A 26,695-nucleotide genomic window follows, 5' to 3' on the forward strand; every position below is an offset into this window, starting at 1 on the left:
AACCACAGCTTTGACTGGATGGATTTTTGTCAGCAAAGTAACGTCTGCTTTATGATGGGGCAGAGTATCTATTGACATTGTCAGAAGGAAATGTAGAGTGAGAAGTATTGTTGGAGACAATTTTGAAAAACACAATCTGCCATAACAAGTTGTTGTACTTTGCTTAATTTCAGTTTCTTCATCTTCATAATGATATGCTAGGCACCCTTCTGATTACTATGTGTGTTAATTCATTAAATACTCACATCAACCTTTCAGCTAGGTGCCCCATTTTACAGATGAGAAAAAAGATTCACAGAAAAATAAGCTGCCTGAAGGGACAGGGTTAGTAAAATACAGGCGAACTCAAAGCCATGTAATCTAGTCCCAAAGGTCACACTCTTTATTATCCTTTGTAACTAATTTTCTTATAGAAAATTATATAGAAACGTATCGAATTATAAAAAATGTGTAGAAAGAGTTTTGCACAAAATCAGACCTATTCTGAACGCTCCATAATTATAAATGGTTTTGCTGTAGCTATTATTGCTCTCGTATCATACAGTGTCTCACAGGGTATTTTCTCTTTGACCGTGGTTTTACTTACTCAGAAAAGTAGATTTACTCTGGCTTAAGGAATATGCAAAAAAAGGAATATTGACAGAAAAAGTTGAAAACTGATATTACTGGATGTCTAGAAAATATAGTGAAATAGAAATGAGAATCTGTGATAAGAGACTAAAATTTTAAGCAGCATCTTATTTCAGAGGACTTGAAAATAAGATAATAGACTCAGTAGGCACAGTTTTTAAAAGCACTGCTGAATAGTAAGGAAGAAGTATTCAGGCAGGCTTCATTTTGGTTGACTAAAATACACCTGGGAACACCAAATGAAATAAAAATAGTATTAGAAAATGAATGTTAGAACACTTAAAAAGCTCTATGTATTTTTAGGAAAAAGTGTGGTTAGCTTTTTATGTTGTGCCATTATTATTATTAGATTCTGTTCAAACTGGTATAGAAATAAAAATGGCGTCTAATCCTAAAAACTGCTAATATAAACCTTCGTCTTCCACACCTTATCTTAACTTTCAGAATAAAAACACTTACCTTACTCTCATACTAGCAATGGCTTTAGAATTTTAATTCCGCATGTCATCAGTCTCAGACTATTGAAGTATTTCTGACATTATTTTCCTTGTAATGCTCTGTTCTTGAAAGTTGTTTATCTCTCAAATAAAAACACAGTTTAAAAATTGTTTTTAATAAAAATTATTAATCTGTGAATGAGAAAAAATGGTGGGAAGCAAAACTAAGATCTGTGTATCCACTTGATGCTAGTTAAAGGCAACTTATGTGGGATTGCAGTATATATGCCTGTTTATAATTTTTGTGTCTCATAGACAAACAAAAGAAGTGTCTGTCTTCTAGATTGATGTCATCTCTTTTACCTAACCAAAAGTTTAAAACTTCTAGTCTGAGACCTGGGTAATAGTCTTTTGGTTCATTTCTCAAAGTCTTTGGTATGTTGAATAGAATTGGTTCCAAGTATGTGCAGTTTGGGAACAAGCCCAGAGGTTCATAAACAAGTATGGGATTGCTTTCCCAAACTCTGGTCACTCCATGTCCTTCCTAGTACTTTCCGAATCCCTCAGACTCCTCTTCAAGGTCCTTTGTCTAGAAAGCTAGCTGGGGCATTCTTTGTTCTACTCTGCTGTGCACTTCTGCAACGGGATCTTCATCCAGGACCAAGGGAGAGGAGGACAGAAGGAAAAGAAATGCAATGGAGGTTGACTCCACCCTCTCAGAACCACAGCTTTAGTGAAGGAGGAAGAAGGTTTTTCCTTCTTGGGAATTTTGTTTTCTGTGAGCTCCCATTACCGACCACCACCACCAGCCTATAACACAATTACTTGAGGTCTGGGCATGTGAGAACAGGAGAAGAGAGAGAGAAAGAGGGAAGGGATTTCCATATTCCTAATTCTCTCCTGAACGTTAGGAATTCCATTTCCCACTTCCAGAGACAAGGTGAGCTGGAGCTCTGTGACTTGGTGGCCACTTCCAGGTTTCCAGTCCGTTCAGCTGAGGCTCCAGCCCAAGCACCGGGGAAAAGAGGGAGGCGAGAGAGGAAAGACTGGCAAATTCATAACCAGCTCGGCAGTCCCCAAAAGTTTGGCTTTCTCCAATAGGCCTGCTTCTACTTACTTTTCAGCGCCCTCACAGTTGGTGAGGTGAGGAAGTGGGGTGGTACTGTGCCCAGATTCAAGAGGAAGTCCACTTTAAACATTTCTTTGGTGGAAGTAAGAAATTAGAATTCATAACAGGACAGTTTATGTATATTGTCTTCATGAGGACTTTATAGTAGCTCCCCTGCAAGGAAAATTAGGTTGACTATCTTGAAGCATAATCCACATTTTATTATTAGTAGACTTGTATTTGGTTTTGAAATTTTCCTTCAGTATTTATTAATAGATTATTTTGAAAAACACAAAATATTTGTGCTTATTTACCCTTAAGTTTTAGGGGTTTCCTTTTGTTATTATTATTATTTTTATCAATTATCTGATCTTCCCTGCCTTCTCTGCTTACATGACAGCAAATTTTAATTTTTATAACTGCAGAGTAATATCTAGGAAAACAGTAATGAGACTGCCTATCCCAGTTTATTAAATTTCCTGATTTCTAATGTTTGAGAAATGGTGCACATCACATATTTTACTAATAAGCCATTCAGGTTTATCTAAGCTTACAGACTATTGAGCACCTATGAGGGAAAAGCAGTCAATTATATTAATATTAGTTCCTGTCAGATAATACACAATTGAATATTTCATCAGATGGTGAGAAGTGCACAGCATGATATGCCAACCAGGATTTCTCATGGTCCCTTGTCTTAGTAGAGAAAACCTGAAAACATTGCTAGTAATAGATAGCTTAACAATTCAATTTTTGAAATATAGTATGTGTAGGACAGGTCACACATTTCTTGATTTTGTTTTAGCAGACAAACCTCTGTGTGTGTGTGTATGTGTCTGTGTGTGTGTGCATGTGTGTGAAATACTATTCAACTGTATTCCTATCAATACTCAGAGAGTTTAATTTTCTGAAATTTCAGGTATCAATAAGTGAAATTATATGACAAGGTATGTACTTCATTAATATTAGTGGTATTTCAATAACTATACTCATTGTATGAACCTTTAATACATGCTATTATATGAAAATTGTTTTGTACTTTTTACTGTATTGCCCACCTTTTATTGTTATTTTAGGCAACCACTTCAAGTTCCTCAAATCATAAATGTATTTTTTAAATAGGAGGCTGTGTATTAACTTAGATTATTTATTATTTTGTAATTATATATTTATATGTTTTACATATTCTTTATTTATATATTTTGCACATTATATATTTATATATTTTTCATTTTATAGATCCCTGCTACCAAATTACATTGTTTTTATTTTTTAGCATTTATGATACTTTTATCAGTAAGTAAATGACAGCAGAAAATTTTTAAAAATCATTTCATAAATACCTCATCAATTGTAATTTGATTATTCTCAATTAAATGTGTTTACTTCAATTATATGATTAGAAATTTAGTGAAGTATAAATTTTGTAAAATATAGTTGATTGAACATATTTATTTATCTCCATTCCCTCAGCACACTTCACCAAAATGAGTAAGAGAATATAGAAGGTTTACACTAACAAGGGCAAAGCAGGGGAGGAGAAAATACATCACATGAGAATGATCAGCATGTCAGCAAAATTGCAGAAAATGAAAATCAAATGGAGACGTGATAGCTCACTTAGGGATGGAACTTGTATGGCTGCCTGTGAGGAGAGAAGCCCCTTTCAATTTGTGCTGTTCTGTTGGGTGTATACCAGTGAGAGGCATTGTCAGAAGAAATGTGCATGTTCCTCTGTCGTAGATACTACCAAACAATCCCCCCAAATGGTAGTGTCACTATAAACTAAAATATAGGATTACTGTATATCTTCTTTCTTCATCCCTCCATTGACAGAGACTGATTTTTTCCATATCTTGGCTATTGAGAATAATGCTGTAATGTGGAGGTAACTTTGTCATACCCTCTCTTCATTTCCTTTGAATATGTACCCAGAAATAGGATTGCTGGGTCACTTGGTAGGTCTATTTTTAATTTTCTGAGAAACAGCCATACTCTTTTCCATATTGGCTACACTAACTTGCATTCCCACCAACTCTGTACATCCTTGCCATCATGTACCTCTTCTCTTCTTGATAACTGCCATTCTAACAGTTGTAAGACTACATGTCATTTTGGTTTCATTTGCATTTCCCTGATGATTAGATGTATTGAGCATCTTTTCCTGTACTTGTTGGCCGTTTGTATGTCTTCTTTAAAGAGATGTCTATTCAGTTCCTCTGCCTATTTTTTAGCCGTACATTTTTGTTTTTGTTATTATTATGTGAGCTCCTTATATACTTTAGGTATTATCAGTTTATCAGATATATCATTTTCAAATCTTTTGGCCCATTCTATCAGTTTCCTGTTCATTATCTTTACTTCTTTCTTTTGCTGTGCTGAAGCTTTTTACTTTGATGTGGTGCTACTTGCTTTTGTTTGCTGGTGCTTCTGCTGTAGTTTTTTTTTTTTTTTTTTTAAGTCATTGCCAAGACCAATATCAAGATCTTTCCCTATGTTTTCTTCTAAAAGTTTTACAGTTTCAGGTCTTATTTTTTAGTCTCTAATCCATTTTGAGTTCATTTTTGTGAGTAGTGTCTAGTCAGGTCCAATTTCACTTTTATGTCTGTGGTTAGCCAGTTTTACTTACAGCATTTATTGAAGAGACTATTCTTTCCCTATTGAGAATTCCTAGCTTCTTTGTCAAATATTAGTGATTTATTTGGGAGTTTATTTCTGGGCTCTCTATTCTGTTCCAGTGGTTAATGTAGATATTTTTTATACTGACACTACACTGTTTCAGTTTGTATAACTCTATAGTATAGGTAACTTCCCTGGTGGCTCAGACGGTAAAGAGTCTGCCTACAACGTGGGAGACCCGGGTTCAATCACTGGGTCGGGAAGATCCTCTGGAGAAGGGAATGGCAACCCACTCCAGTACTCTTGCCTGGAAAATCCCATGGATGGAGGAGCCTGGCAGGCTACAATCCATGGGGTTGCAAAGAGTCGGACACGACTGAGTGACTAAACCTTCTATAGTATAGTTTGACATCAGGAATCATTGTGCCTTTAGCATTGTTATTCTTAGAATTGCTTTGGCTATTTGGGCCTTTTGTGGCTCTATGAATTTTAGAATTGTTTTCAATATTTCTGTGAAGAATGCCATTGGAATTTTGATAGGCATTGCATTGAATCTACAGTTGGTTTGGGTAGTATGGACATTTTAGCAAATTATTGCAGTACAGGAATATGGGCTGTCTTTCTATATGTTTGTGTTGTCTTCAGTTTCTTTATCAAAATATTGTAATTTTCATTGTAAGGTCTTTCACTTAATTGGTTAAATTCATGCCATTTTATAGTTTTTCAGCTATTGTGAATGAGACATTTATGTGTATGTCATTAGAAAATCGATTTTATATATATATATATATATACATACACACACACACACACATATATATATATAACAAAAATGACAGGGACTTCCATGACAATCCAGTGGTTAAGACTTTGTCTTCCAATGCAGAGGTTTTTGGTTCAGTCTTAGGTTAGGGAGCTCAGATCCCACATGCCTTGCAACCAAAAATATAAAACAGAAGCAATATTGTAACAAATTTGATAAAGATTTTAAGAATAGTCCACATCAAAAACATCTTTTTAAAAATGACAGACATGACATTGATATTGCTAATAAATGCTGCTTATAAGTTAATAAAATACAAGCAACCTGTAGAAAACAAAGGATATAAAAGACAATTCATAACCAAATGACCAATAAAAATACAAAAAAATGTGCATTATTAGTGGGATTTAGGAAGCTTCAATTGCAGTAACAATATTTAATTCCATGTGTTGTCAGAAGGTAAAGGAGTAAGTAATATTAATGATAGGATTAGTGGGGGGAAGATGAGGGTGCTCACTTACATTTTTTTGAGCTTTTGAAATATGTTTAGAAATGTAACATAGAAATAAGTGTTAAATAATACACATACCCTGGCCCAGAACTCCTACTCTTATGAACTGAAATGAAAGTATCAACATGGGGACATTTACTGCAGCATAGTTAAAGTATCTCTTTCAAGTAGGAGATTGTTGATACAAATACTGCAGATATATTACAATGAATTACAACCACTGACATGGAGAAATTTTCATGCTACAGTTGATAATTGATAAGAATAATCTAAAGTTTATTGATATTATCTCAGTATTGAAAAATCAACAGTATGAAATCCTTCTGTTCATACATATGTAAACATACATCTACACAACAGTGTGTTGGCATTTTAGGACAATAATACTTGAAGAAAAAAGAAGGAATAAAAGGTAGGAATAAGCAAATTTCTAAATGACATTTAAAGTAAATATCCATACAAAAAGCATGTATGTTGTTATAACATGTTAGATGCATGTTATATTCGAAAGCATGAATGTTTTGAATATAGCAATAGATACCACACTGAATGTTTAACCTGAGCATCTATATCTGAATAACTTCTAAAAGAAAACATTGGAAACCACTGAGTCAAATAATACTAAACTTTCCTTCCACAGTATTGACATAACGTTGGGAAACTTTCCTATTTTTGGTGGTTTGTTTTTCTTTGGAAATGAAATTTATATACTCTATAAAAGGGAAAAGGAAGTGATAGCGAAAGAAGGGATACATAAGAAAATAATTTAAAAGTTCTGAAGATTTAGGTACTGATACCCCATTTTTAACAGAAATACAAACAAAACCTAAAACTACTGACTAAAAGATAAATAGAATGCTCATTCCGTTTACAAAATAGCCTCATCTTAGACGTCAATGAATTAATTATTATTCATTCACTCATTTAAGTTTTCAGGCATCTATAATAACTATACATTCAAAATATGCTAAGAATTGTGCATATAAGAAGACTAAAGCCCATGTCTAGCTTGTGGCAATTACAAAAAGCTGAGGTGATAATATGATCAGGTAATCGTAATATAATATGATTCTCCATTGTATAACTTAATTTTGAATAACTATTTCATTTGTTAATATTATCATGTATTGACTTTTCTGTGTATGTGTAAACTGAATTCCAAAGTATATAATTTAAAATGTGTTGTACATGTGCAAATAAAATAATTCTAAAAATAATTTTTAAAAAATTGTTTTTCGTGTGTTCACAGCTTGCAGACCAGGATTCTATAAAGCATTTGCTGGCAACACAAAATGTTCTAAGTGTCCTCCACACAGTTTAACCTACGTGGAAGCGACTTCTGTCTGTCAGTGTGAAAAGGGTTACTTTCGAGCTGAAAAAGACCCACCTTCCATGGCATGTACCAGTAAGTCTGTCCATTTTGCGTTTGAAGATTTTATTTCCAATCCTTTTGGTCTCTTTATTCTAAATTTTTTTAAAAAAGAAGTGGATATACAAAATTCTGTGTCATCAATGTTGCTTGTCTTTGATAACAGTCAAGGAAAAGTTTCTCTTTCTTAGAATAACTATTTTTCAGCTGCTTACAGAGAATGTATGTTTTCCTCAAAAATCACATTGATTCCTGGCATGCAACCACCAGCCCTGGTTTGGAGGCCTGGCAAGTTTTTCTTAAGGCAGACTTTGTCCTTAGGAAATCAAAGCAGCTAAAGGTTTTTTGAGGATTTACAAGCAAAAGTTGTATTATTTGCTTTCACTCTTGAACATTTAAAGGCTCATCACTTTAGGGTCATCAAGTTTGCTGTGTCGGGGGAGCTTTAGTATGGAACTTTGAAAGTCACTGTGCTAATGTTATACAGGAAAATTCAAATTTTACTTGACATTTGTCTCTAAAGGAAGATATTTTTGAGTTTGTCCACATTTCACCTCTCACTTTTTCTCCCATTGTTGATTTGAAACCAATAGAATATTAAATCTAAATGTGAAGGTCATTTTAATGCATGCTTCAAGAATTTTAAATTAGTAATATTCTCCTATTATTAAAGTATCATAAATTATCTGTACACTTTAAAAATAAGAGTGAATATATTGATATTAATGCATTGCTAAGCTATGCAAAAGTAAAATGTCACCTCTTAGTTATAAAAGTCTTTTTAAATACATAAATAAGATATAGTGAAATTTCACCCTTCTTGATGAGTTGGTGCCATGATGTTGCTTATGTTATGTAATTTCACAGGGGCTGAAATGGATTAAAAATATGTAATGCCACATATTCCTCAGAGACAATGGATATGTTACATTTCTTTTAAATGATGCACTTTGTAGATTTGTGTGCATTACTACAATCTTATAAAATATTTTTATAGAATACACTTAAAAATACAACACATTTATTAGTAGATGTAATTTTTGCTTTCTGACTATAAATACTGAGTAACTACTTTCTTCAGAAAAATACAGCATGAGAAATTGTTAACTAGATTTTTTTTCTAGGAACATATTCTAAGCTTATAAGCAGGAAAAGGGAAATTCTCAATATCACTTCTTACCTAATTGTGGAAATAGTTTTGAACAGGAAAATATTTCTACTACTGGTCAATATTTGGATGTATGTATGTATGTATATATGTATGTAAATGTAGGTGGTGGTGTTTCAGATGGTTACAGTTCTATCCCTAAAAACCTATATCAGAAACTAAGTCGATGCCTAGGTGAGTGATAGAAGGGAATCTGCTCTTTTTATCCAACTCTGAGACTCTGTGAAGTATAGTCTGCCAGATTCCCCTGTCCATGAGACTTTCCAGGCAAGAATACATTCCCTTCTCCAGGGGATCTTCCAGACCCAGGGGTCGAATCATGTCTCCTGCATTGCAGGCAGATTCTTTACCATCTGAGCCATTAGGGAAGCCCTTAGAAGGCCATAGATGGATGGATTGACAAAGTGAAGGAATACATTGTTTCCCATCAGTATAACCCTTCAGTGAGGGGGCAGAGTAGGGAGTTGGGGAGCCTTAATTCTATGGAGTGAGACAATTAAGGAAATAAATATGGGATACAATAAGATCTGCAAACCTCAGTCATTGTTGAATCTAATATGTATACTTACTAGCTTAACACTGTAAGTTTCTTGAATTTTTCTCTTTAAAAAAACTTTTTTATATATATATTTGATATTGTAAATTATGTTTACAATTATGTTAAACTGCTTTAGCTATCCTAGGTGGAAGCATACTTTTGGTCATCATTGGGCAGAACTTTGACAGGGAACAGCATGCTGCATTGTGGTAGGGATTAAAACAGAAACTCAAACAAAGGTGAAAAGTTTTACCTGCTCTCCTGAATTCAAGCCACAGGAAACTCCCTTCTCAAGGCTTTTCTCTGCTAGTTTCTTGAATACATCTTTATCTTAATTTTAGCCAAAGCTTACAATGGTGTACTAGTAAATTCACCATCTTTTAGAGTCAGAGTATCTGAGTGTGAATCTTGGCTTTGGTACTATAAAAAATATAAACTTGAAGTGGTCCATTTTCAAGACAAAGTAACTAGTTCTAAAGTAGCTAAACTTGGGAACATGACGAAGTTGAGGCCTGGACTCTTTAGATAAAGTTAGGGTTGGGGAGAGAGATAAGACTGGATCCTAAAGAGATAGGACTCCAGCCATTTTCTGTGTCCTGTCTCTAAACATGACTAATGACTTGCAGACTTGACACAGTTCAGTGGCACCTGGAGGGTCCCTAAGCAAACAGGATTTGGGGCAAAGGGATACTAGCAAGAAAGCCTTTGTTGAAAAATGTGGGTGTAAGTTGGGAAGGGAGAAGGAAGGGTACCCTATAAGGAAATAATGAAACTTAGGCGAAGTCCGGGAAAATTGTATGCCGCATGGTATGCAGCCAGTGAAGAACTGGTTGGGGGGAGGGTGGAAACCTGTGAGTTAGGGAATAAATTCCTTGTTGTAATCGCTCTGGGTGTGCCTACCTACCAGACACTGGATCTTTCAAGATCTTAATTAAAAACTCTCGCTTTCACTGTACTTCGTGTCTATAAGTCCATCCATTGGTTTTGGGCTGGTAAGCATGTTTCTTACAGGTACTTACTAACTATATAGGTTCGGGCAAATTATTTAACCTTTTAACCTCTGTTGCTCCATTCTTAGTGATAACAATGCCTACCTCATTCTGTTGTTATTTATAATGATTAAATAAGTTATTATTTGAAAAGTGCTAAGAATAATACCTGGGCTTCCCTGCTGGCTCTGTGGTGAATAATCCTACTGTCAGTGTAGGAGCCTTGCCAAAGATCGGGGTTCAATCCCTATGCCTAGCCCACAGCAGCTGCTACGTAAAGCTGTTCTCAATTCATTTTGAAATAATTTTTGATAAGTTGGTGTTCAAGCTATTACATACTTTATGTTGGTAATATTATTCTGGGCTCACAACTTCTACCTTCTGAATTCCTACAAATTGAAAGAAATGTTCTGAATTTATAAGACTTTTACATAAAATATATTAAGTCCTCTAACTCTGTGGATATCTGATATAAATAAAATATTTTTTGAATTATACTCTGACTAGGTGAGAGACCCCAGCAATTATTATAATATGTGCAGAAAAAGCAAAGATTATTAACTCCAAATCATCATACTTTCTATGATTGAAAGATTAGATTGTTAGGGAAGAAAAATGAAAAGCCAAGGAAAAAGATAAGCCAAGAGGTCATAGAACAGTTAGATTTAAAAGGACCAGACTAACTGCACCAAGATGCAGGACTTTTGAGGCCAACGGTCAAATAAGCAGCTAACCTTTCCATTTTTCACTAACTACAAAAAAAAAAATAGCCAAATTCTAATAGATTTTTAGTAGCTGGAAGCTCACTTAACTTATAGATTGTGTGTCTCTGAATTAGCCATTCTTGAATCACCTTTATTCCAATAATATTTTCTAAGAGTCAGAATTTATGTCAGGTAAACAGTCGCATCACCTTCTGCTGTTTTTGACTTAGCATTTGAAACCATGCTTTCTGAGAATCTTCCAGACCTTTAAGAGGAGGCTTTCTTTTTTTTAACTTGGTATCATTGGCAGGGAAAATTTCAATATTTGAATTTAAAATAACATGGAGAACCGAAATATTTAAAATGAATAACCAACACATTTGGCCAGTAAATTCCCTAGTAGGGAAAATATTCCTCGGTAGGTGTTGCCTGTAATCATATGAGGGACAGGATTTTCAGGACCTGAAGAGATCTTCCCCTGCTTCTTAGCACTATCTTCAAAACAACAGCAACCCCTTAAGTTTCTGGTACAACACAGCATGTGCTTTCACCCTTAAGAGTTTTATAATTTCTCTGGATTTTCACTATAGAGATGGGTATCTTTTTATCTTTTATTTTTAAATTTTTAATTGGAGGATAATTGCTTTACAGTGTTTTTGATTTCTGCCATATAGCAAAGTAAATCAGCCATAAGTGTGTGTGTGTGTGTGTGTGTGTGTGTGTGTGTGTGTGTGTGTGTGTGTGTGTGTGTGTGTATACCCTCTCTCTCTAGCCCCCATCCCACCCACCCCTTGGGTCATCACAGAGCACCTGGCCAGACATCCTTATATTCTGCAGCAGCTTCCCACTCGCTGCCTGTTTACTCACGGTGGTGTATATATGTCCGTGCTACTCCTAATTTTCCCACCCTCTCCTTCCCCAGCTGTGTCCACAGGACCATCCTCTATGTCTGCATCTCTGCCCCTGCCCTGTAAATAGGTATCGTTTTACATTCCATAATCTTGAGACATATATACGATACAGTTACATAAATATTTTCATTTTTAGAGCAATTCGAGATTAAGAACAGAATTAAGAGAAAGTGTGGCTATTTCCCATATACCTCCCTTCCCACACCCAGACAAGCACAGCTCTCCCCAGTATCAATATCCTTCACCAGAATGGTACACTTGTTATATTTGGTGTACCTATATTAGCGTATCATTGCCACCCAAAGTCCATAGTTTACCCCAGGCTTCACTGTTGGTGTTGTACATTCTTTGGTTTTGAGAAATCTGTAATGACATGTATCAGTCATTATAGTATCATCCACAGGATTTTCACTGCCTTAAAATCTTCAGGGCACATATTCATCCCTTACTCCCACCAACCTATGGCAACCACTTATTTTTGTATTGTGTCTTTATCTATAAGGGGGTGTGTGTGTGTGTGTTATATAATTAGAATGATACAATAGAAGATTTCAAATTGGCTTCTTTGACTTACTCACATACAGTTAAGATTCTTCCGTGTTTTTTCATGGCTGGATAGCACATCTGTTTTAAGTGCTGAATAATATCCTGTTGTCTAGATGTACCACAGTTTATTTATCCATTTACCTACTAGAGGACAGCCTGATTATTTCCCAGTTTAAGCAGTTATGGATAAAGTGTTATAAACATTCATGTGTAGGTTTTTATATGGACATACTTTTTCAACACCTTTGAGTAAATACCTAGGAGTGTAATTGCTGAATCATACGATAAGCATATGTTTAATTTTGTAAGAAACCACCAAACTGTACTATTTTGCATCCCTCTGGTAAATGAGAGTTCCTGTTGCTCCACATCCTCATCTGCATTTATTGTTATCAGTGTTCTGGATTTTGACTATCTCTGATAGTTATGTAGTGGCACCTCACTGTTGTTTAGATTTGCATTTTCTTGATAATATGATGTGGAACATCTTTTCATACACTTCTTTGCCATCAGTATTTCTTCTTTGATAAGGTATACACATAAAGATTTTTAGGTGCTTTGGATGGCTACAGATAAAAAAAACAAAGATGTCTCATAATCAAAACTAATTCTCCAAATATTGATTATAGGGGATGATCTAATCCTTAAGTCTATTGAGTTGGGCTACTGTTGTTAATTTCCTCTTTGCCATTTTGTTTCCACTAACCATCTTTAACCTATAACTATACTCAAACTTCTGTCATTAAAAAATATTCCCAGCCCAATAATTTTTCTCCCAAAGCAAGTACTTGGAAAACCAGTCTTCACTGGCTACACTTACTTCTTCACACACTTTTAATTTACTTTTTACTCTACTGGATTCAGAATTTTGCTCTTCACCCTACTGTAATCTCTTCAAGTAAACTATGTAAGAAAAATTGACCAATGGTCTAATTTGCCATATGGTGTTAGAAACATTTTGTCTTATAATTCATGACATTTAACTCTGTTGGTCTCTTCCTTTTTCTTGAAACTATTTGTTCTCTTTTCTTCTAAGACTCTGCAATCTCCCCTTCACCCTCTTAATTTTCTGAACCTTGTATGTATTGGCATGGATGGTTTCTCTTCTTTTGCTCACCTGTTCAGTTCAGTTCAGTTGCTCAGTCGTGTCTGAGTCTTTGCGAACCCATGAGCTGCAGCACACCAGGCCTCCCTGTCCATCACCGACTCCCAGAGTTTACCAAAACTCATGTTCATTGAGTCGGTGATGCCATCCAACCATCTCATCCTCTGTCGTCCCCTTCTCCTCCTGCCCTCAATCTTTCCCAGCATCAGGGTCTTTTCAAATGAGTCAGCTCTCTGCATCAGGTGGCCAAAGTATTGGAGTTTCAGCTTCACCATCAGTCCTTCCAATGAACACCCAGGACTGACCTCCTTTAGGATGGACTGGTTGGATCTCCTTGCAGTCCAAGGGACTCTCAAGAGTATTCTCCAACACCACAGTTCAAAAGCATCAATTCTTCGGTGCTCAGCTTTCTTTATAGTCCAACACTCACATCCGTACATGACCACTGGAAAAACCATAGCCTTGCTTAGATGGACCTTTGTTGGTAAAGTAATGTCTCTGCTTTTTAATATGCTGTCTAGGATGGTAATAACTTCCCTTCCAAGGAGTAAGTGTCTTTTAATTTCATGGCTACAGTCACCATCTGCAGTGATTTTGGAGCCCAAAAAAATAAAGTCAGCCACTGTTTCCACTGTTTCCCCATCTATTTTCCATGAAGTGATGGGACCAGATGCCATGATCTTAGTTTTCTGGATGTTGAGCTTTAAGCCAACTTTCTCACTCTCCTCTTTCACTTTCATGAAGAGGCTCTTTAGTTCTTCTTCACTTTCTGCCATAAGGGTGGTGTCATCTGCAGATCGGAGGTTATTGATATTTCTCCCGGCAATCTTGATTCCAGCTTGTGCTTCATTCAACCCAGTGTTTCTCATAATGTACTCTGCATATAAGTTAAGACAATATACAGCCTTGATGTACTCCTTTCCCTATTTGGAACCAGTCTGTTTTTCCATGTACAGTTCTATTGCTTCCTGACCTGCATACAGATTTCTCAAGAGGCCGGTCAGGTGGTCTGGTATTCCCATCTCTTTCAGAATTTTCCACAGTTTATTGTGATCCACACTGTCAAAGGCTTTGGCATAGTCAATTAAGCAGAAGTAGATGTTTTTTCTGGATCTTTCTTGCTTTTTCAATGATAAATGTTAATTTTTCTCATACTCCTTTCTTAGCTTTCTGTTCTTATGACATGTTCTTAATTTCATGGCTTCAAATAGCACCTATAAAGAGATGATGCCTATGTTTTTTATCCATATCCCAGTCTTCTCTCTAAGGTCCAAAGTCACCTCGCCATCTCATTTTGGGATCTGACAACCTGTGTGTTCCAGAGAAACCTGCCTACATCTCCAATCTTGTATCACACCATACTCTCCTTGGTTGTTAAACTCATGGACTTCCATGATGCTGCACTGTTCTCATATTTAATGCTAAAAGTTTTCTATACTTGAAATTCTCTTTCTTTAGGTCCTCTATCGTGGTTTTCTTATTGCCAGGCTCCAATGTCAATCAACCAAGTATTTTCTGACCACCTGCTCAAAAGTAGAATCCCTCCCAGTTACTCTTTTTTATATCATATATTTTATTTTTTATGCCTATGTCACTGTTAGAAAATATCTGATTTATTTGTACACTCACTTCCTTGTTTATTTTCATTCTGCCTATAGTAGATTGCAAGTGGATCATGAATGTTCTTTTTTTACTTTATCTCCAGCACTAATAATAATACCAGGCAAGTACTGGGCACAAAATAAAAATTTGAAGAGCAAATCAACTAATAATTTTACCTCATCTTTGAAAATCACTTTTATTACTTCATACCTCAGCCTGCTCATTCACCTCAGCTTATTTCTTTATCATATGTATCCTTATCTACCCATGCTTCCAAGCAAGGGACTCATAACCCTGTCCCTACCCTTGATGTTTCTCAGTAGTCACAAATCTTGTCAGTTTTACTTTTTAGTATTTCTTCTGTCCATTCCTTCATACAAACTCCTAGTCCTTTCCTTTTTGATAAGACCATCAGCTCTCACTTGGGCTAATATAATATTTTGGCAAGTCTCCTTCCTTTGATCTTCTATCCCTCCAAATATTCTAAACTATTCAAAAATATTATTTTTAAATAAAAACAAGATCTTCATTATTTTACTCTTTCCTATGCCTAAAATCTTTCAAAGCCCAGCACCTTTTTGCCAGAATTATAAGAGTCAATCCAAGGGCATCCAAAGTTCAGCCCTGGCCTGTTTTTCCATGTCTAATTTTAACTATACTAGGATTTCTCAACTGGTCCTGATATCCAGTGATAACTTCTAAGTTTGGACATTCTTGATCTTTAAGACATTTGTTGTGTACCTTTTACATGAACTGCAAAGTATGTAGAAGAAATTAGGAATAATAAATTTGAAATGAAATTCTGAAATGTTTTCTCTGTTATCTTAATCTACTTCATAGATTCTTAACTTAATTTCTCAGGTGATTCATTAATGTATGTTCTATGCTTTAAAGGATGAGCCATGGAGGACACTCCATAATATCACATATTGATCAATTAGGGCTGCCTCTTAGGTCATTTTGAAGCACAAGAGACCATGCTGCTTGCCAAGAAGTCTGTTATCAAAATAACTGTCTATAAGGCTTTTCTAGGAGAGAAGGAGAAAATGTTCACTAAGGTTCGAGAAACAAAGGACTGTAACAGTTACTAAGAAAGTGCTTAGTTTTGCTTTTATTTCTAATATTCTGGGAGGTGGGTCATAGAGGATCCTGCTGTGATTTATGTCGGAGAGTGTTTTGCCTATGTTCTCCTCTAGGAGTTTTATGGTTTCTGGTCTTACATTTAGATCTTTAATCCATTTTGAGTTTATTTTTGTGTATGGTGTTAGAAAGTGTTCTAGTTTCATTCTTTTACAAGTGGTTGACCAGTTTTCCCAGCACCACTTGTTAAAGAGGTTGTCTTTTTTCCATTGTATATCCTTGCCTCCTTTGTCAAAGATAAGGTGTCCATAGGTTCGTGGATTTATCTCTGGGCTTTCTATTCTGTTCCATTGATCTATATTTCTGTCTTTGTGCCAGTACCATACTGTCTTGATGACTGTGGCTTTGTAGTAGAGCCTGAAGTCAGGCAGGTTGATTCCTCCAGTTCCATTCTTCTTTCTCAAGATTACTTTGGCTATTCGAGGTTTTTTGTATTTCCATACAAATTGTGAAATTCTTTGGTCTAGTTCTGTGAAAAATACCGTTGGTAACTTGATAGGGATTGCATTGAATCTATAGATTGCTTTAGGTAGAATAGCCATTTTGACAATATTGATTCTTCCAATCCATGAACACGGTATGTTTCTCCATCTGTTTGTGTCCTCTTTGATTTCTTTCATCAGTGTTTTATAGTTTTCTATGTATAGGTCTTTTGTTTCTTTAGGTAGATATACTCCTAAGTATTTTATTCTTTTTGTTGCAATGGTGAATGGTATTGTTTCTTTAATTTCTCTTTCTGTTTTTTCATTGTTAGTATATAGGAATGCAAGGGATTTCTGTGTGTTAATTTTATATCCTGCAACTTTACTATATTCATTGATTAGCTCTAGTAATTTTCTGGTAGAGTCTTTAGGGTTTTCTATGTAGAGGATCATGTCATCTGCAAACAGTGAGAGTTTCACTTCTTCTTTTCCTATCTGGATTCCTTTTACTTCTTTTTCTGCTCTGATTGCTGTGGCCAAAACTTCCAACACTATGTTGAACAGTAGTGGTGAGAGTGGGCACCCTTGTCTTGTTCCTGATTTCAGGGGAAATGCTTTCAATTTTTCACCATTGAGGGTGATGCTTGCTGTGGGTTTGTCATATATAGCTTTTATTATGTTGAGGTATGTTCCTTCTATTCCTGCTTTTTGGAGAGTTTTAATCATAAATGAGTGTTGAATTTTGTCAAAGGCTTTCTCTGCATCTATTGAGATAATCATATGGTTTTTATCTTTCAATTTGTTAATGTGGTGTATTACATTGATTGATTTGTGGATATTAAAGAATCCTTGCATTCCTGGGATAAAGCCCACTTGGTCGTGGTGTATGATTTTTTTAATATGTTGTTGGATTCTGTTTGCTAGAATTTTGTTAAGGATTTTTGCATCTATGTTCATCAGTGATATTGGTCTGTAGTTTTCTTTTTTTGTGGCATCTTTGTCTGGTTTTGGAATTAGGGTGATGGTGGCCTCATAGAATGAGTTTGGAAGCTTACCTTCATCTGCAATTTTCTGGAAGAGTTTGAGTAAGATAGGTGTTAGCTCTTCTCTAAATTTTTGGTAGAATTCAGCTGTGAAGCCATCTGGTCCTGGGCTTTTGTTTGCTGGAAGATTTTTGATTACAGTTTCGATTTCCTTGCTTGTGATGGGTCTGTTAAGATCTTCTATTTCTTCCTGGTTCAGTTTTGGAAAGTTATACTTTTCTAAGAATTTGTCCATTTCATCCAAGTTGTCCATTTTATTGGCATAGAGCTGCTGGTAGTAGTCTCTTATGATCCTTTGTATTTCAGTGTTGTCTGTTGTGATCTCTCCATTTTCATTTCTAATTTTGTTAATTTGGTTCTTCTCTCTTTGTTTCTTAATGAGTCTTGCTAATGGCTTGTCAATTTTGTTTATTTTTTCAAAAAACCAGCTTTTAGCTTTGTTGATTTTTGCTATGGTCTCTTTAGTTTCTTTTGCATTTATTTCTGCCCTGATTTTTAAGATTTCTTTCCTTCTGCTAACCCTGGGGTTCTTCATTTCTTCCTTCTCTAGTTGCTTTAGGTGTAGAGTTAGGTTATTTATTTGGTTTTTTTCTTGTTTCTTGATGTAAGCCTGTAATGCTATGAACCTTCCCCTTAGCACTGCTTTTACAGTGTCCCATGGGTTTTGGGTTGTTGTGTTTTCATTTTCATTCATTTCTATACATATTTTGATTTCTTTTTTGATTTCTTCTATGATTTGTTGGTTATTCAGAAGCGTGTTATTTAGCCTCCATATGTTTGAATTTTTAACAATTTTTTTCCTGCAAAACTAAACAAATGGGACCTAATGAAACTTAAAAGCTTTTGCACTACAAAGGAAACTATAAGTAAGGTGAAAAGACAGCCCTCAGATTGGGAGAAAATAATAGCAAATGAAGAGACAGACAAAGGATTAATCTCAAAAATATACAAGCAACTCCTGCAGCTCAATTCCAGAAAAATAAATGACCCAATCAAAAAATGGGCCAAAGAACTAAACAGACATTTCTCCAAAGAAGACATACAGATGGCTAACAAACACATGAAAAGATGCTCAACATCACTCATTATTAGAGAAATGCAAATCAAAACCACAATGAGGTACCATTACTCGCCAGTCAGGATGGCTGCTATCCAAAAGTCTACAAGCAATAAATGCTGGAGAGGGTGTGGAGAAAAGGGAACCCTCTTACACTGTTGGTGGGAATGCAAACTAGTACAGCCGCTATGGAAAACAGTGTGGAGATTTCTTAAAAAACTGGAAATAGAACTGCCATATGACCCAGCAATCCCACTTCTGGGCATACAGACTGAGGAAACCAGAACTGAAAGAGACACGTGCACCCCAATGTTCATCGCAGCACTGTTTATTATAGCCAGGACATGGAAGCAACCTAGATGCCCATCAGCAGATGAATGGATAAGGAAGCTGTGGTACATATACACCATGGAGTATTACTCAGCCGTTAAAAAGAATTCATTTGAATCAGTCCTAATGAGATGGATGAAACTGGAGCCCATTATACAGAGTGAAGTAAGCCAGAAAGATAAAGAACATTACAGCATACTAACACATATATATGGAATTTAGAAAGATGGTAACGATAACCCTATATGCAAAACAGAAAAAGAGACACAGAAATACAGAACAGACTTTTGAACTTTGTGGGAGAATGTGAGGGTGGGATACTTCAAAAGAACAGCATGTATATTATCTATGGTGAAACAGATCACCAGCCCAGGTGGGATGCATGAGACAAGTGCTCGGGCCTGGTGCACTGGGAAGACCCAGAGGAATCGGGTGGAGAGGGAGGTGGGAGGGGGGATCGGGATGGGGAATACGTGTAAATCTATGGCTGATTCATATCAATGTATGACCAAAAAAAAATAAATTATTGAAGATCTCTAAAAAAAAAAAAAAAAGTGCTTGTCGAGCTAGAAGGCAGAGAAAAAGAAAAGACAAAGAAATAAAGTGAGAATCTAATATATGGATGCATAGACAAATGTAATTCCAGTCGTAACATTTTCACTTTGATGTTTCTCATGTGTTTAAATCACAAGGAAGATTTTATTTTAATTACTGAACAGGTGCTGGAAGATTAACACATTCAACAAACATTTGTGCTGCCTACTTAGAGAAGTTCAAAATGTAAAATGTAAGTCTTATATACAGGTACTTCTCATGTACATCATTAAGGATTTCACTTTTCTTGGTCATCTAAATATGTACTCAGGTACCTTGAGTGAAAAACAATTTCTCCCAATTTTTCTCAATATGTAGGCAAACTTCATGTCTTTTTTTTTTTCATTGTATTTCATATACAGTGGCAATGATTGGAATGAAAGTATAAAAGTTGAATTTATTTTTGCTCTAAGATTAACATTGTAAAATATGGCTTCTTTATTTCTGGAATAATTGGCCACTTAAGAAAGTCATTATTTTCTCAACCTTATTTTGAGTAGAACAAATATTGTATTTAGATGCAGCAGGAAAGGTGTGTTCTTCCCCATTTCAGCTGCCCTTCTCAGGTCCCCTACTCTGGGTGAATACAGGATGCTCCAGATACCCCTGCTCTGTTTGATGTCTTTTCTTTTTTATCCAATCTCTTTGTGATTTTCTCTCTCTCCTCCTTCTCCATCTCCCACTCCCTCTCTCTCTTTTTCTGCTAAGGTTCTTTTGTATGGAAAAAACACTCTAGTACCTTGCTTCTCCATCTCACTATTGGAAAACAAAAGCCACAACTGATTGCTTAGGTGGCTGATTGCGAACACAATTGTTGCAGCCATGATTTTGCAGAAGCCAGAAAGAGAGACATTGCAAAGATGTATTTATTACCTCTAGCAGGCTGTACTATATTCTAGACTTGTTCTCATTATAGAAAATAGCTAAATATTTACTTTGTGTATTGCAATGGTATATTTTTAAAATTAAAATGATCCTTATATTCCAGAATAGACAGCTGTATGTAATGAATCTGTTTCCCTAGTACAGATCACTGATGTAAGATGTCACTTGAGCTTTATGAAGTTTCCTAAAACATAAATATTTTAGTTTTTATTTCAGGCAAGATTATTTTTACCAAATTACCTGGGAGAGGTTCCTTCATAGGAAGAGTTATTGAGTGGTTACTCTGCTGATGCTGAAGAATTGAGTTACCACTTGCTGCCAGATCTGCCAGAGCAAATCTATTCTTGGCATCAACAATTGGAACTCAGAGAGGATTGTCCCATTTAATATCATCTACTTGTACACAACAGACCAGTGACCACAAATCATCCATAATTGGAAATAGAACATTCATAATTACCCCTGCAATGTTATACTTTTTGAGAAAGGTTTATTAATATGCTTTAATCTATTTATCATTTAGCTTTTCCCTCCCAAAACATGACATAGGTTAGACTCATCATATTTCTTTTTTTTTTAATTTCTAATGAGTGTTTAATTAAAAATACCTGACTGAAACACAGAAAGGGTTGTATACAGATTTGCAAGATATATTCTTCATGATATTGAGGGAAACTGGATGATTTTTTACTCAAAATACTCAAACTCAGGTTCCTCATGATTTCGTTTGTGTTTTAGTGTACTTTTATTATTATGAATGTAGTCTTGCCCTTTAACTCTTGCGCTGCACAACTATTGCATATTTTGATAATTGTTAGAACTAGTTATTCTATGGGTTTATATCAAATATTCTTTTCTGCATTGATGAAAATAGTTGACAGCTATTTTCTGAAAATTTTCCATGGTAAAATTATGTCCACACTCTATAGAATAGAAATCTAGAGCCACAAATGCTTACTTTTCAAGTTTCAAATATCTCTAAATAATAAAAAGAAGCTTTTTATTCCATCCTAATGAATAGAGATATGGGTGGCTGTCCATTTTGCTGAGTTTTTGTTAGTTAATAAATATTAATATTTATTATTTTATATTTAATGTTTTCATAATATAGACAGTCCTTTCCAATACTTAAGTGATTTTCAAGTAACATATTTCTATCTTGATTTAGCAACACCTTATTCTTGCAAAGATTATAGCCTTGAACACCCTGCTTTCCCAATATTTTTCAAAATTTGCACTGTGTAAAAGACCATTCTTGTAGGGTTGCAGAAAACCGTGCCTTCTATTCATGCCCTTAGTTAAAGAATATGTCACCTTTGTATCGGACTAGACTAGAATGGACTTATATACATGAATATACATATTTCAGTGCAATATATACATTTGGTAAGCATTAATCACCTTTTCTATAAAATCGGGGTATTAATAACTGCCTTACAGGTTGTTTGTTGTGATAATTGAAAGAAATAAATCATGAAATATCAAGTATACTCCTTGGAACAAAGAAAGTGCTAAATAATGCTGTTTTTTTAAAATCATGCCTACATTGTATAAAAGTATTCAGTTCTGCCGGAGGACAGAAGGAAGGTATCACAAAGGGAGTAACACCTAAATCAGAATATGAAGGATGAGTAGGAATTTTCCACAGAGCAAAAAAGATAAAGAAACAATTTGTCCACAGGCCTTGAGATGTGACTAAAAGGAGAAAGAGGCTGAGGGATGGGCCTAGTTGTAAAGACAAATGTAGACGAGGTTGAGAGCTTTAGATTTTATTCTGGAAGTGAATGGTATTTAGACTATTAGAGTTATTTTGTAATTATTTTTATTTCCTTTAACTATGAGTTTTAGAATTCAGGGAAAATATAACAAGAATTATCTTAAGTTGTTATTTGTAGTATTGGGAAAACATAAGTGATAACAAGTCTTAATTTTAGACATCAATTTAGTTACTGAAGTAAGTGCAATAATATTGAAGAAAATAAGAATATGTAGAATTCAAAGGATTTTAAGTGCACATGTTTCTTATTTTGAGCAATATTTATCTTGAAGATTTAATTTTCTGTTGTTCTTCTATAAATAAATTATTTTTAAACACTTTAAGGAATATTATTAAAAGAAATTTGTTGTAGGAAGGCAATAAATTGCTGTCTATTCTCTGTGTTTTGAAAATTTATATTTGACAGTACTCTCTCAGCAAAACCCAATAAAATGCAGGTATTTTTTCTGTTTATTGATGAATACATCGTGGTAGAGTGAATAAAAAAAACAAACTTAAACATTAAAAAGACTTAGATTATCATCCAGCTCTAATGAATTTTATGACCTTGACATAATTACAAAACTTTCCTGGGCCTCATTTCTTTCTCTGAATAAATTGATTTAATTCTTTCCCTGTGGTGAGGTTGAAGTCCCAGTTTCATCGTCTATTTCCAAATATAAAAACATTTTATGAACAAGTCTTATCAATAGAGCACATAGTAGTTTAGATATGAATACAAATACAAAATTTTGTTAACAGGGCTCCACTAAGTACCTTTTTCAAAGATTATATAGGAATAATATTACTATAAAGTTAAAATTGATAGTGATAGTGGAAAAAATGAAATGGCTTTTAGAGTTTTAAGTTATGTCTATATGCAGATCTGACAGCTGATATTTTTAGTACATTATGAAAGTCCGGAGACGTACTTTTTCATTTATTCATATAATTTACTCCTTTGCAAAAGCATTTACCAAAACATCTCTAGATGATTCACTATATCTTTAATGTTCTCTGACACAGGTAAACACAGAACTATTTTCTCTCATCCATAAACTCAGATGTGAATATGTTTTTTATTAGGAAACCATATCATTGCATCTTGGTAGTCATTTAATTAGCAGACACATTAAAATTATTGTCAGGTAGTAATTTAAGAATGGGAAAATACAGTTTAATAGGCTGTAGCCCTTCATGATTTGATATCCTCAGTTACTTGAATCAAATTTTCATTGTTCTTAAGGCTAAAAATGTATCTATAAACCACAATTAGCTATAGAGTTAATGGGTGAATTAATAATCACTCTTCAATTAATATGAAAAAGATCACTACTTATTTACAAGTTAATATACTCCCATAATTATAAACATAAAATATGATGTCTACAGCAGTGTATGTAGTAGCTGAAATGTGACCCCTAAGTTTGTTCTTCAATGTCAGCCTTTATTTAAAGAGTGTTCAGCAGAACGCTAGTTTTCCTTCAAATGCTTCTTTGAAAATAATATTTTATAAATAAATGTTTGGGAAATGTTGGATTCAGCAAAGGGAAGGAAATTGTGTTTCTTTTGTGTCAGCATCAATCTGCCAGAGGAATCTTAATTTGAGCACTGAACTCATTTTTTATGTTTTATCTCAAGGGACTAGAGATAATGGGATGCATTTTGAGAAATATAGTTCTGTTTAAAACATTTTGCATAAAGAAAAAATGAAAATGAACTTTAAAGCATTGCAGCCCACTTGGCGTCTGCCACTCTGAGAGGAAGATGGGGGTTGTGAGGCCAGATGCTTTTCTGGGAAGGGGCTGGACAGCCCTGCCGCCACTTCTCATAAGCTTACCATGAGCTCTGTGACTTAACTGTGTAAAGGGGACATCCACAGTGAAGCCAAAGAAGACTGAAACTGTGTTCTTAAACTAACAGAAGTGAGATTGTAGTTTTTATTCAAGTTTACTGCATGATCGTCTTGAAAAACAGCTAGTTGCAAATTAGGATAGTTGTCCTTTTCTTATGAGGTTGGTCCTGAGAGTGCAGTGTGGAGATTGCTTTCTTCCTGTGTGAACTACTTGTTTCCTTTGGAGAAAAGGATCAACAGAAGGAAATCCCTGAGAGTTTTCAATACAGATGTCTCCAAAAGAGTTATTGCTGCCAAGTTTTTTCCCCACAATGTGTCACATAATCTTTGTATAATTTATAAATGATAACAGAGCAATCAGGCCACATTCATAAAAGCCCAGTGACACATAATTTAGTGGAATCTGAGGATTAGAATTAATTGTCTCTCTTTGTTCTAAGTTCTAAATCTTAGTAAATGATTCACTGTATGTCATTACAGCTTAATATTTGCATGAAATCACAGTTTAGCTGGTATAATTTAACGGCAATTAAAAAGCTATTTAATCGTCATGCAAATTGGTATGAGGGCCCTTGAGTAAGAAGGGTGTCTGCCTTTTTAATTTAAGTATCTCTAGGCGGACAGTCATATACTTGCAGACACCCATAACATAATTGATAACATTCTTCCTGATCTTAGAAATGTAAGTGAATATTAATTCATGTTTTCCATTATAAATAAGAGAAAAGAGCAACAATATGAATATGTCATCCAGTAGGAAAACACTATTATGATAATGATAATGAATCTTTATCTCCTAGGCATGAGTCTAGGTTGGAGATTAAAAAAAAAAATTATGCTTATCCCTGTGCTTTAGTTTATAATCCCTTCAATATTTGCCTTTCTGAAAGCAGAAATGTCTGTAACTCCCTGGAACATGAAATGGCATAAAGCAAGGTATACAGAAGCCTTTTAGAAAAACTAACTGTCCCCCATTTCCAGGGCTGGCTTTAGGTGGTGTACATATAGGTGTCTGAGCCATACCCATCAGGTTGCTGATAATAGGATCCAACAAGATGAAAAAGGGAAGCATAACATTTCTTAATATCTCGAACCCGACACCCAATCATATGGATTTAGGAGTGATGTTATGCTTCTCTAACACTGCAACAGATTTTATTACTGAGTCCTCTGTACTCTTTAAGACCACTCCCCACACTGCAGCTGGATTGCTGTTTTTGAAACACATCACTTCTGTACATAGAATCTGTCAGCTTCTTCCCTTTAAATGGAAAAATATACATATGTATATCTACAGACTCATTCCAGTGAGCATAGCATTGTTGCATTAACTGACCCCTTCCTGTTGCTTAAAACTCACTTCTTGTTTACTCCTTCTGCATTCTAGCTACAGTGATCTTCTGTCACTTCCATGCCTGTTTCACAATCTTTTTTGACTGAAGAACCATGCATGTTCTATCTCTAAAATTCTTCCTACCCCTCTCTACATCTTCCACACCATCTGCATGAGACCTTCTCGAAGGTTTCTCAGGTTGGCCCCTGATACTTTTTTTTTAGCTCCATTCCTTTTGATTTCTGTGATTGCACTTACTATAATTTGAATTTTATTCTTCTATTTTTGTGTGTGTGTGTTTGTGTTTATCTAGCCATTCAGCTAAAATGTTAATAGCAAGAAAGCAGAAATAACATTTATCAGCTTTATGCTGTAAGCCCAAGATCTAGCAGAATATCTGGCACACATGGTAGTCACGGAAAACTTATTTAATGAATGAATGACCATGTCTTGAAATCCAAAAGAAGCCTATATGAAAACTTGAATTTATTTCTATGCAGAGAATGTCACAGAGGATTCTTTTCCTCCTTCTAAGCAAATTGCCGAATTTTAAAGAACTTTTTGAATTTCTTAAGACTACCCTTTTAAAATATAGCAGAATATTATTTAATGAGTCATTTATGCAATGAATTATTTTTCAAAGTATCTGTCATAGGCACAGTCTCTTCCAGAAAGATTCTGTGGCATTTCACAATATAGCAAGCAGACAGTGCACTGTCTGGCACCTAGTAGACCTTCAGTTAATAATTGTTCAGTGAATGATATGAAACCAAGGTTTGAAGGACTCATATGAATATACAAGATTATTGACACAATTTTAAGAGAAAAAAATGAATAAAGATATTAAGTACTCTGTGCAGTGTGATCATATGGAAAAATAATGAGAAAAGAGAGCAGATGCTCATCCACCACTCATGACCAATATGGCTTATGCAGAGTCTTGATGACACATAAGAGGATCTTGGGAGTCTCTTTATAAGCTTTCAAGGGCACATTTACTTATGCTTAGTAAAGTTAATATAAATAAAATCTAGGTACCATATCTTATGTATATCCCCTTTGATCGCTTCCAAATCCACCTGCCAATGTAGGAGACACAAGAGACCTGGGGTCCATCTCTGGATCAGGAAGATCCCCTGGAGAAGGAAATGGCAACTCACTCCAGTATTCTTGCCTGGACAATTCCATGGACAGACGTGACTGGCAGGCTAGAGTCCAGAGGTTGGCAAAGAGTCAGATACAATTGAGCACACTCACACAGCCCTTCCAAATAATGCTTT

The 26,695-nt window shown here is 35.1% G+C and overlaps 1 protein-coding gene across 1 annotated transcript in view; it reads left to right on the forward strand.

Annotated features, from left to right (window-relative positions):
* EPHA6 (EPH receptor A6) overlaps window positions 1-26,695 on the forward strand; it is a 924,354-nt gene that overhangs the window by 373,153 nt on the left and 524,506 nt on the right. The window contains exon 4 of the mRNA XM_043892992.1: window positions 7,318-7,473. Within this exon, the coding sequence (XP_043748927.1) occupies window positions 7,318-7,473 (156 nt within the window). The remainder of the gene's footprint in view (window positions 1-7,317; window positions 7,474-26,695) is intronic.

This window comes from Cervus elaphus, chromosome 31, assembly GCF_910594005.1.
Source record: "Cervus elaphus chromosome 31, mCerEla1.1, whole genome shotgun sequence".
Classification (NCBI taxonomy): Eukaryota; Metazoa; Chordata; class Mammalia; order Artiodactyla; family Cervidae; genus Cervus; species Cervus elaphus.